General features: G+C 41.6%; 1 protein-coding gene across 1 annotated transcript; it reads left to right on the plus strand.

The window, feature by feature from the left end:
* The first annotated feature begins 11,787 nt into the window (after positions 1–11,787).
* On the plus strand, positions 11,788–12,228 carry LOC138876035 (uncharacterized). Its single transcript, XM_070154921.1, has one exon. It carries the CDS (start codon positions 11,788–11,790, stop codon positions 12,226–12,228), a length of 441 nt encoding a protein of 146 aa, XP_070011022.1.
* Positions 12,229–13,293: the final 1,065 nt, after the last annotated feature.

Raw genomic sequence — 13,293 nt, forward strand, 5'->3', positions numbered from 1 at the left:
ATGCATTGGTTGATGTCTGTTGGTTTTTGAGTTATAAGTACACTGTTTCATTGATCATTCATGCCTAATAGTTGCTTCATGGTTTGAGTTGTGTGTGTTAGACAGGGGTTAGCATGTGTGCAGCATGGCTCTTGGTGGATCTGATCTCGAAATGATTAGATCCATGAGAGTTAGAAGCTAAAATCAATATTACTCCTATGTGGGAAGAGCTGACAGCTTTATGGAGGATTACAATCTAATGTATATTTGGTTTTAATAGTTTAGATTAATTTTGTTTGTTATTTCATAGGACAAGTCTTGTTAATCTTCATTTACTAGTTAAATATTCTTCAAATGGCTCAATATTTTGTTAAATAGTGTTGAGCCTACATGTAAGTTAATGTAATGTATGAATAAGTCATGAGGGTCAGAGGTGAATGTCTCAGATAATTTTATTTTAATGGTCAAACCTGCTGAAAGTCTCAAAGGAGTCGCATAATGATTTACGTACTGTTAGCTTTCCTAGATTTTGTATCTATGTTGTTTTGTCATGTTTGGGCTCAATGACAGGCCCAAGAATATTTACCCCCACCCCTTCTTCCTTTTCTTGCATTTTATGCTTAAGGGACTGAATTGTAATGCGAGGCCCAGTGTTTCGCTGGACCTTTATCTGGCCCGACCTCAGTACTAGGCGTAGTTGGCTCTCATTCTGAGAGATGGGCTCACCTTCGAGCACAGTCCAATGCATGACTCGTGAGGTTCAGCTGGTCTGCAGCTGGTCCATTTCCCTTTAAGTAATCAAAATAATTTAATTATCGCGATGCATGTCCGTAATTAGGTCCATGGACTAAATTTCGAGTTAGATAAATTTTGAATTGGATTAATCAAGAGCCTTGCAACCTCCTAATTGAACATATTTATTTTAAAGTGAGGTGTGCCATAGTAATTAAATCACTCATGGCCATCATACTAATTTTATAACTTAGATATTAAAAATGAACATCGTAGAAATACCTTTAGGCGCGTTTTGAAGTTACTATTTTGATTTTGTACACGTTCGCGTGACATAATTACAATTCTAAAAATCAATTTGTAGTATGCATTTGCGCAACTTTGATCAAACTTTCTTAATAATAAAATTGTTTTAATAGGCCACTAATTAAATTTAGTTCATATAGTCCGAGGTGTGTCGTCCACCATTTAATCATACATGTCCCTCGTATTAATTTCATAACTTAGATATAAAAATGACAAATGTTCGTAGTTTGCCTTAGGCACGTTTAATATACTATTGTGGTTGTGGACACGTTCGCGTTATATGATTGCGAATTCTAAAAAAAAATCGGAGTATGCGTTTGCGCAGCTTCAACCAAATTTTCTTAATAATAATAAAGCGTTATTAATTGTGGACACGTTCGCGTGACATAATTTTTGATGCGCCAAACAAACGGGTACATGTACGTGTGACCCGTTTCAAGATAATTTCTTAATTAAAAGAGTTGAAAGCACATAGGTTCTAAAATGAGTAGTTAAATAATTTAATAAGCCAAGTATGATCAAAGCGACTGTGCTAAAACCACGGAACCCGGGAATGCCTAACACCTTCTCCCGGGTTAACAGAATTCCTTACCCGGATTTCTGTGTTCACAGACCAGAAATAAGAGTCAACCTTCATCGATTCGTGATTTTAAACCGGTGACTCGGGACACCATAATTATCTCAAGTAGCGACTCTGAATTTAATATAGATAATCCCGTTTCGATTGTCACTTAACAGATCTGTTTCCATCTAGGACAGGTTGACCCAAAATAACAGACCATCCCGATGCATCCTATGTGCTATGTGAACATTTATTTGTTTCGGCCTGCATGCTGACCGACTAGGGAAAAAATAAATCAAGAAAAAACCAAGAGTGATGTAGGGAAGGAAATAAATCTCGGCTCTATAAAATCCCCGTTATTTGGATATGTCCCGAAACTCTGCCAAATTTTTCAAAAAAAGAAGAAAAGAAAAGAGTCATTTCAAAATAAGTCAACACTGTGCCTTTTTCAAATATGTCAAAACTGATCGAACTACGCATGTCTGATTCTCACCGTATGTGGGATACGTAGACAACCTACATAAGGTTCGGCCTTATTTTTCGAAAAAAAAAAGAAAAAGAAAGAGTAAGTGGTCAAATAAATGTAGTTTGGGGTTTTGGTCAAAAATAAGTCGATCCAGCTTCTGTAATGTCTAAGTCGTTCTTGCCGAGATAGCCTTAGAGTATCTTCAATTGTCGAAGGGCTATTTTCGTAAAAGAACGGACATGTCTGTCGGTAAAATGTCACTTTTCCACAAAGTAGTTCTCCACGGCCTCAAAATTTATTTGGAATTGGGAAGGGACCACGTTTGGCAAAACGACCATTTTTGCTAAATTATAGGGGAAGGAATCATGGTCCTTGATTTTTCTTTTAGAAATTGAAAAAACCTGTTTTACAAAAAAGGTCCACCAGAGTTAACCCTAACCTTAACCCTCCACAGGTACAAATGAATACTGTCCAGGACCCATCACAAATGAACACCGCCCAGAAGCCGTCAGAGTTGGTCATAGAACAGGCTCAGCTGCAGTTGCGTATGTGGTGGAATGATCTAGATGAAGATGGTCAGAAGTGGGTGAAAAACAGTTGGGTGCCCTTATAAACATTTTGGAAATCAAACCACAGGAAGATCTAATCAAGGCTTTGGTAACCTTTTGGGACCCTATCCACAATGTTTTTTGTTTCTCGGACTTTGAGATAACCCCTACTTTAGAGGAAATGGCCGGGTATATTGAGTTTGGTTCGGGATTTGAGGAAATAACAACTTATATTTCCAAGGTCTCCTTCGGTGCATAAGTTCTTTGACCTCCTGAATATCAGTAAACAGATGAAGAAGGCCCATGTAAGCAAAGGGTGTTGTTATTTCCACTTATTGTACTTCAGGTTCGGGCACTCAGCTAGGTTCAAAACGCATGAAAAAGGTTTGAGCAACAAGCAAGATAAGGGCCTTTGGCAAATTCATCACCGGTTCGCTTTTATTGTGGCATTTTTGGGGATCATGGTCTTTCCAAATGCGGAAGGGACAATGGATACTCGTATGGTCAGAATTGCACAAATCCTCACTACCAAGGAAGATCATACACTTGTACCGTTAGTGTTGGCAGACATTTATCGAGCATTGACACTATGCAAAGCTGGGGCTCAATTATTTGAAGGTTGCAATATTCTTCTACAAATGTGGTTGATCGAGCATCTCCGCCATCACCCCAATTAATGAGTTATGGCTCGAGCCCGGATAACTTCATTCAGAGTTATGAGGAAAGCGTGAAAGACTACAACATGCCAGAAGGGTTTGAAGCCTGGTCTCCCACTTGAAGGCTCTCAAAGCAAGTTAGGTCGAGTGGACTATATGATGGCTTCCGATGACAGAAGCCATATACATGACGGCTACCAAGGGTTACCTAAGGTTGATGGGTGTGAGGAGTATCCAACCATATGCACCGCAAAGGGTCTTAAGGCAGTTAGGAAGATATCAGGTTGTGCCCGAAGATGAAGATCTAACCACCCAGGTCATTGAGCTGCATCCAGAAACTGCATTGCCTGAGATTTTAGTTCAGCAGGATTGGAATGGATGCCGGTATCTGAAAAATGGCACCCAGGTTCCAAATGTTGCAAAGGGGGAAGTGGATCCAAATTATGCCGCATAGTTTGAGAAAAGGTCTTGTGTAAACAACGAACCCGAGCCTGAGAGTCCTGCCAAAAGACCTCATATTCAAGCTTTTAATGATAAAATCCAAGAAAGGTTGGCTTGGGGAGAAAAGGAGAAAAAATATCAAGCCACGATTCACACCCTGGAAGAGAAGCTGAGAAACATGGAATTCAATAATGATCTCCGAGCCTAAGTTCAAAAAATGAGAATAGTAGCTGAGAACCCGGGCAGAAGCAGAAAAGACGAAAAGCTCATCTATAGCCTTATGCAAAAGGTACGTGACGATGAGGATGATTTGCAAAAGACTGAAGCGGAACTAGCAAATGCCCGAGCCAAGTTAGTTAAGAATGTGGATGGACGGGCTAGCTTCGTTTGACAACTGAAGGAGAAGTATGACAAGGGAATGGTGAGTATAAAGTAAAAGGTCAGTATCCTTGAGAATAAAATGGCCAAGAAGGTGAGAAACTTCAAAGCAGATAGGGAGCACTACTATGCCCTGATGGCACACCTAGAGAAAGACCTGTAGCAGCTTCAATAGCAAAAACATATAGCTGAACAAGTTTTGGATGCCAGATCTCAGCAGATCGGACGGTTGCTATAAGAGAAAGGTATTATTAGGGAAAAGGTTAGGAGAATTGTGGACTACATTGTGATGAAATGCAACAAGTGTGAAGACATGACCAGGTCCATGTTCTTCGCCTCCGTTATGATTTTTGTCTGACATATCATGGATGACTTGTTTCGCCTCCAAGAAGATATGGCGCAAAGGCCCGCAGCAAGGCCAATTGGAGCAGTAGTTGAGCACTTATGTATTCTTGACATTGTTTGTTCGAGTCTGTATTTTGTTAGTTTTTTTCGAGTCTGTCAGTCTTTATGTTTAAATCTGTAGGAGAAGTCGTCGTAATCAAGATGTTTTTCTTTTATTTTATGAAATTTGAAAACCCCAAAAATGTTTTTATTTATTTCGCACATGTTCCCAAAACTACGCTTGGTCTGATTCATGCGGCATCATGATAGTAGGCAATCCCCATAGGATTCGATCATAACTATGAAATAAAAAGAAAAGAAAAAGAGAAAACAAGAAAAACTATGGGAAAGAAATAATGGAAAAACAAGAGAGGAAAAATGAGAGAATAAAAGAATAAAGACAAGAATCAAGCAAAGCAAAGCAAGAATGAAAAGAGAGCGAAATATTACAAAATGAAAATTAGTGAAAGCCGGGATAACGCAAGCGGCCATTCAAATGCATAATAGAAATGGTTAACTACTTCGGTGCATTACATTCCTCAACGTGCGGTTGCCTATCTGTTAAGCTCTAATCGCTAACAAGTTTGCTTGTTGTCATCAACTCCAAGGAAGGTGGTTAGTTTGTTTGGCATTTTGGTAACTCACCCGTACAACACCAGGTCCAAAGACAAGTTTATCATGGCTGGCCAAGAACTGGATGCAAGTGTTATTGATCCGTCAAGGGAGGGAGAAGAGTCCGATATTAATCTGAAAGAGGATTTACATAAGTTGAAATACCAAATGGCAGAGATGTACCAGGCATGAATGAAAGGGCATCCACCACCATCATACCCTACCAACCCGGCTTTTGTCCTGCCACTAGCCCAATCCTAAGTACCTCCCACTGTTGATTCATCTCCAGGCTTTCCCCATTACCACCACTACCAAGGAACCACTTCCCAAACTACACAAGCACCACTAGTTAAACCTACCCCATACCCCCCTCCACCAGCAACGCTTATTTTCGTGGCACCCTCACCCGTTACACTCCATCGATCCTCAAGTGAGCCTTTATTCCAGATCCAAGATAAACAATACTATCCCCTAGAGCCTACTTTCAAGGCCCCATAGCATTACTCCTATACTCCTCGTTTCGACCTCCCAGTTGAGACTGAGAAAGCACCTAAAAACACAGAGCAGGAGGAGATGTTCAGGAAGGTAAGAAGCCTAGAACAATCGTTCAGAAACATGCAGGTACTGGGAGGCCAGGTGAGCGTAGCCTACAAAGATTTGTGTCTATTTCCTGATATTCAGTTGCATGTGGGGTTTAAGATGCCGAAGTTTGATTTGTATGATGGGCACGGAGACCCGGTGGCCCATTTGAGGGGATTCTGCAGTAAAATAAGAGGAGCCGGTGGGAAAGATAAGTTGTTGATGGCATACTTTAGCTAGAGTCTGAGCGGCGCGGCATTGGAGTGGTACACTCGTCAGGATCACATCAGATGGTATACCTGGGATGATTTGGCCTAAGTATTTGCTCGTCATTTCCAATACAATATCGAGATTGTTCCAGATTGTTTGTCTCTGACTAAGATTGAGAAGAAGCCTAGTGAAAGTTTCAGGGAATACGGTTTTCGCTGGAGAGAAAAATTGGCAAGAGTTAACCCCCGATGGAGGAGAGCGAAATGGTGGAGTAATTTATGCAGGCTCTGGAGCCTACTTACTTTGGCCATTTGATATCAGCTATAGGAAAGTCTTTCAACGAGGTAGTGAAGATGGGTGGCATGTTGGAAGAAGGGCTTAAATCAAGCAAAATCATGAGCTACTCAGCCATCAAGGCAACTACCCAAGCCATTCAGAATGGTACTGGATGAGTGATCGGAAAGAAGAAGAAATAAGATGTGGCAACAGTTGATTCAGGATCATGGTTTAGACCGAGGGGCCTGTCACACCACTATACCCAGCCTCGACCCCATCATCTAACTTATACCCAAACCCCATATAATCCATCCCAGCATTACTTCCCATCACCATACCCTCATATTTCTGTCCACCATGCCCAGACATATACTTAACCTCCTGCCTAATCACAATAGCGTGCCCCAGTCCCACAAAATATCTACCCACCCCCACGAGCCTACCGAAACCCTGTCGGCCTAGGTTTTGACCCAATATAGCATTAAAAAATGAGAGGTTGCAGCGAAAGAAAACTTTCACCCCGTTGGGGGAGTCTTATACCAGTTTATTCCCTAGATTAAGGCAGTTGGATATGCTGAGACCAATTGAGTCAAAATAGCCAAACCCTCCTCCAAAGAATCTTGATTACTCTGTGAGTGTGAATATTGTTCTAGTACTCCGGGGCATGATATGGAGAAGTGTTGACACTTGAAAAATGCCATCCAAGAGCTCATCGACATAAACCGGATTGAAGTCCAAACCCCAGAGGCACCCAATATCATCCAGAACCCATTGCCAACCCATGAGGAAATGAACATGATCGAGATAGTACACAAGGGGGGGGGAGCCCAAGAAGCCTTCACAGTCCATCATGATGATTCGGTCCAGTGAGGTCAAGCCAGACAAAAAACCAACGGTTGAAGGATCAGTGAACAAGTTGAGCACGACAAATGGTGAACCATCTGTGGTAGTTAAGAAAAGATTCCCAAGCGATGTTATAGCAAAGCAAGAAAAGTCAAAAGTGGTCGTGCCAGGGTTGGCAAACAAGCCTATCATAATTGTAGAGGGTGCATGTACAAGTCCTGTCATCATCAAGCCTGTCACCCAGTTGCTGGTAATCAACACCAAGACTATCCCATGGAACTATGAATGGGTGATAGTGACCTATAAGGGAAAGGAAGTGAAAGAAGAAGTCAATGAGGCCCAGGAAGTAACTCGTTCGGGGAGATGCTTTGCCCCGGAAGAGATAAGGAAAGCTAAAATATCCAAAGATAACCGAGTTCTAGTAAAGAAAGCAATCACTAAAGAATAGGCGGAGAAGTTCTTGAGGAAAATGAAGGTACAAGATTAATCTATCGTGGAGCAGCTGAGAAAAATGCCCGCTCAGATTTCCTTGCTATTATTATTGATCCACTCAAATGAGCATCGTCGGGCCCTGATGAAAATTCTGAACGAGGCTCATGTCCCCGACAAAATCTTAGTGAACCATCTAGAAAAGATCGCCGACAAAATATTTGAGGTGAACATGATCACCTTCTCTGATGATGAGTTGCCTGTGGAAGGTACTGAACACAACAAAGCTTTCTATCTTACGGTAAAATGTGAAGATTCTATGGTCACTAGGGTGTTAGTCGATAATGGTTCCAGTGCAAATATCTGCCCTCTTTCTACTCTGAACAAGTTGAAAGTTGATGATGAGAGGATTCACAAGAACATCATATGCATACGAGGTTTGGACGGTGGAGGAAAAGACTCGGTTGGCTATATAGTGCTTGAAATGACAATAGGAGCGGTGGAATTCACCATGGAGTTCCAGGTACTGGACATAGCCGTCTCTTACAATTTGTTGTTAGGTCGGCCTTGGATACATGCCGCCAAAGCAGTCCCGTCCACTTTGCACCAGATGGTCAAGTTCAAATGGGATAGACAGGAGATCGTCGTGCATGGTGAGGAAAATTTGTGTGCTCATAGTGATGGCTCCATTCCATTTATTGAGGCTGAAGATGACATAGGGCCTTGGGTTTATCAAGTTTTCGAAACAGTGCCGGTCGAGAAGGTTCCAGAAGGGAAATGTGTTCCAACTCCAAAGATAGCATCCGTCATGGTGGCCTCTGAAATGCTGAAAAATGGCTTTGTGCCAGGTAAAGGTCTGGGTGCATCCCTACATGGTATCATACAGCCAGTGTCCCTCCCTGAAAATTTGGGTATGCTCGGTCTTGGATTCCAACCTACAGCGGCATATGTGAAAAGGGCTAGAAGGTTGAAACAGAAAGTGTGGGAACTTCCGAAGCCTATCCCGCGTCTCTCCAGGTCTTTTGTCAAGCCCGGTGCCAGGAAACGTCTAGTGTCAACAGTTCCAAGTTCTATGGTTGACATTGATGAAGAGTTAATTGAAAGGTTCTAGAGGTTGTTTGATGATGTGAACATGGTAGAAGTTGGAGAAGGTTCTAGAAAACTAGACGTGCAGTTCGTCGGGCTGAATGTAAAGCTTAACAATTGGAAGGCTACTCCCCTCCCTACTCAGAAGGAGTCTTGGTAGTTTGTTTTGTTTTCCTTTCTATATGGGTCATTCCAGGGTTGTGACCCAAATTTTTATTTTCTACTTGTTGATGTATAAGACTTGTTATCCTTTATTTTCAATGAAATGCAATTTCCCTTTTCCATCATTCCTGATAGTTTTATTTTTGTTTTCTTTTCTTCTCTGTACAGTTCTTTTTATGCTGGTTTCAATGACATGACATGCATGAGGAATCTTCGTCCAAGTCTTAAAAGCCAATCTAATTCTGAAATAATAATACAAGAAATAGAGTGTGATGATGAATCAGAATATAATGAGGACGAGGCATTTGAAGAGATTAGTAAGGAACTAGATCATTTTGAAGAAAAACCCAAGCCTAATTTGAATGATACGGAAGCAATCAATCTAGGGGATCCAGATAATGTCAGAGAAACTAAGATAAGTGTCCATCTTGAACCGCAAATCAGGGAAGAAAAAATTAAAGCATTGTTTGAATATAAGGATATTTTTGCATGGTCGATGATGAAATGCCAGGCTTGAGTACAGATCTGGTGGTCCACAAATTGCCAATTGATCCAGTATTCCCTCCCGTCAAGCAGAAGTTGAGAAAGTTCAAAACTGACATGAGTGTGAAGATTAAAGAGGAAGTCACAAAGCAGCTTGATGCAAAGGTCATTCGAGTCACGCGGTATCCCACATGGTTAGCCAATGTTGTGCCTGTGCCAAAAAAAGATGGTAAGACCAGAGTGTGTATTGATTACCGTGACCTCAACAAAGCAAGTCCTAAGGACAATTTCCCACTACCAAATATCCACATTTTGATTGACAACTATGCCAAGCACGAGATTGGATCTTTTGTGGATTGCTATGCGGGATATCATCAGATTTTAATGGATGAGGAAGATGCGGAAAAGACGGAATTCATCACACCGTGGGGAACATATTGCTACCGGGTCATGCTATTCGGTTGAAAACCACTGTGGCAACTTACATGAGGGCAATGATTACCATATTCCATGACATGATACACAAGGAGATCGAGGTTTATGTGGATGATGTGATCATAAAGTCTAGGAAGTAGTCTGACCATGTCAAAGATTTGAGAAAGTTTTTCCAGAGGCTCCGCAGGTACAATCTCAAGCTCAACCCTGCAAAGTGTGAATTTGGTGTTCCATCCGGAAAACTATTGGGGTTCATATTCAGTCGGAAGGGCATTGAGTTGGATCTATCAAATATCAAAGTTATCTAGGAATTGCCACCGCCAAAGAATAAGACCGAGGTGATGAGTCTTCTAGGGAGGCTGAACAACATCAACAGATTTATTTCTCAGCTCACGACAACTTGTGAGCCCATCCTTAAGCTGCTAAAGAAGGATACTGCGGTCAAATGGACTGATGAGTGTCAGGAAGCATTTGATAAGATCAAAGAGTACTTGTCGAATCCACATGTGTTGGTCCCGCCGAAACCAGAGAGACCTTTGATTCTTTATTTGATAGTCTTGGATAATTCATTTGGATGTGTATTGGGTCAGCATGACATCACTGGCAGGAAAGAGCAAGCCATCTATTATCTTAGTAAGAAGTTCACATCTTATAAGGTTAAGTATACTCCCCTTGAGAGGACATGTTGTGCCCTGACTTGGGTAGCACAAAAGTTGAAGCATTATTTGTCATCCTACACTACTTATCTCATTTCTCGCCTTGTTCCTTTAAAATATATCTTTCAGAAGCGCATGCCCACAGGAAGGCTCGCAAAGTGGCATATCTTGCTCACAGAATTTGACATCATATATGTGACTCGGACGGCGATAAAAGCCCAAGATTTGGCCGATCACTTGGCCGAGAACCCAATGGATGAAGAATATGAACCTTTGCAGACTTACTTTCCTAATGAAGAAGTAATGCATATTGACGAGGTCGAGAAGGATAAAAAGCCCGGTTGGAAACTCTTCTTTGATGGGGCTTCCAACATGAAAGGTGTTGGAATAAGAGCTGTAATTATTTTTGAAATAGGGCACCACTACCCTGTCACAGCTCAGCTTCGCTTCTACTATACCAACAACATGACCGAGTACGAAACGTGCATTTTGAGTTTAAGGTTGGTTGTGGACATGGGAGTCTAAGAAGTGTTGGTTTTGGGAGATTCTGATCAGTTGGTGCACCAGATTTAGGGAGAATAGGAGACTCAATCTTTGAATCTCATACCATATCGGCAATGTCTGCAGGATCTTTGTTAGCGGTTCAGATCGGTAGAGTTCATGCATATCCCTAGGATCCACAATGAGGTTGCTAATGCATTGGCCACTATAGCGTCGATGTTACATTATCCAGATAAGTCTTATATTGACCCTTTGCATATTTAGGTCCGCGATCAGTATCCTTACTGCAACATGGTGGAAGAAGAACTTGACGGTGAACCTTGGTTCCACGATTTCAGGGAGTACATCATGTCGGGGGTATATCTAGTACAAGCCATAGGGGATCAAAAGAGAACAATTCGACGTTTGGCAAATGGATTTTTATTCAGTGGAGGAGTTCTGTACAAAAGAACTCCAAATCTTGGAATGTTGAGATGCATACATGCTAGACAAGCCACGACCATCATGACCGAAGTCTGTGGAGAGTGCATTCCGGAATCTGCGGGCCGCACATGAGTGGGTATGTTCTGGCAAGGAAAATTCTTCGAGCAAGTTATGATTGGCTCACTATGGAGCGAAATTGCATGAGTTTTGTGCACAAGTGTCATCAATGCCAAGTACACGGAGATTTGATTTATTCTCCACCATCGGAATTGCACACAATATCCGCACCATGGCCCTTTGTTGCTTAGGGTATGGATATCGGACCGATTGAGCCAGCATCATCCAATGGGCACAGGTTCATTCTGGTAGCCATTGACTACTTCACTAAGTGGGTTGAAGCTAAAACTTTCAAATCTGTGACCAAGAAGGCAGTGGTCGATTTTGTTTATTAGAATATCATTTGTCAGTTTGGAATCCCAAAGGTGATCATCACAGATAATGTGCTAATCTTAACAGTCATCTGATGAAGGAAGTGTGTCAACAATTTAAGATTACACATCGAAATTCCACCCCATACCGCCCCAAGGCGAATGGAGCAGCCGAGGTAGCCAACAAGAACATAAAGAAGATACTTCGAAAAATGGTGCAAAGTTCTAGGCAATGTCATGAGAAGTTGCCCTTTGCTCTGTTGGGTTATCGCAGTACTGTTCGTACTTCAGTAGGTGCAACTCCTTATTTGTTGGTATATGGCACAGAAGTAGTGATACCCATGGAGGTTGAAATTCCATCCCTTCGGATTGTTGCTGAAGCTGAAATTGATGATGATGAGTGGGTCAAAGCCCGTCTAGAGCAATTATGTTTGATTGATGAGAAGAGACTGGCAGTAGTGTGTCGTGGCCAGTTGTATCAAAAGAGAATGGCAAGATCATACAACAAGAAGGTGTGTCCTCGGAAATTTGAAGTGGCTCAGCAAGTATTGAAACACATCCTTCCACATCAGACTGAAGCGAAAGGAAAGTTCGACCCAAATTGGCAGGAGCCGTTCATTGTAACAAGAGTGTTGTCCAATGATGCTTTGTAATTAACAAACATAGAAGGCAAATGTATAGATTTGGCTATCAATTTTGATGCAGTCAAAAGATATTATGTATGATTTCTTTGTTTTGTCTAAATTGTTGTTTGTACTTGGCATATTTTAAGGATTGGAATGACGAAGACATTTTATTCTGCTATCTATACACTTTATCCTTTGATACCACTTTGAGCCTTATTTATTTCCTTTCATACGCCTCTTTTGGGATCAGTAGCGAAATTCAGAAACACGAACGCAAAAGGTGAGTAAAGAAGAAAAGAGAAAAACAGAAGAGAAAAGAGAAAGAAAAGAATGGAAAAGAGTGGAAAAAAAAAAGAAAAGGAAAAAAAGAAAAAGAGAAAAGGAAAAGAAAAGGAGAGAAAAGAAAAGGAAAAGAGAGAAAGAAAAAGAAAGAGAAAAGTACAAAAACAAAGCAACTCCTACGTTATGAACTACGTTCGACCTGATTCTTTTTAAGGATACGTAGGCAGCCTCACGGTTCGGTCCCATCAAAATAAAATTTCAAAAGTCCCCAAGCAAAGAAACTGGGGCAGAAAGTTGCGGTTGTTGTAAGAGATCTGATTCCAAAAGTTGTAATTTTGAACTTATTCAAGTTATTTTGAGCCTTTTGTGATATCCTTTCTTTCTAACCCTAGGGGTGGGGTAGATGAAGTGGAGGTTAGCGTCGGGAGTCTTGTGTGACAAGAAAGTTCCACCGTTACTAAAAGGTAAGTTTTATAGAGCAGTAGTTAGGCCTGCCATGTTATATGGAACTGAATGTTTGCCGGTAAAGAACTCACACATCCAGAAGATGAAAGTAGCAGAGATAAGGATGTTGAAGTGGATGTGCGGACATACAAGGATGGATAAGATTAGGAATGAAGATATTCGAGAGAAGGTGGGCGTGGCTCCCATGGAGGACAAGATGCGGGAAGTAAGACTCAGATGGTTCGGGCACATTCAGAGGAGGAGCACTGATGCACCGGTGAGGAGGTGTGAGCGACTGGCTGTAGTGGGCACGCGAAGAGGTAGAGGGCGACCTAAGAAGTATTGGGGAGAGGTGATCAGACAGGA

The sequence above is a fragment of the Nicotiana sylvestris genome, chromosome 8 (genome assembly GCF_000393655.2).
Source record: "Nicotiana sylvestris chromosome 8, ASM39365v2, whole genome shotgun sequence".
NCBI lineage: Eukaryota > Viridiplantae > Streptophyta > Magnoliopsida > Solanales > Solanaceae > Nicotiana > Nicotiana sylvestris.

Bases quoted from the DNA above. Each gene is read 5' to 3' on its own strand.
- LOC138876035 (XM_070154921.1), top strand. From the start codon at position 11,788: ATGGTGCAAAGTTCTAGGCAATGTCATGAGAAGTTGCCCTTTGCTCTG.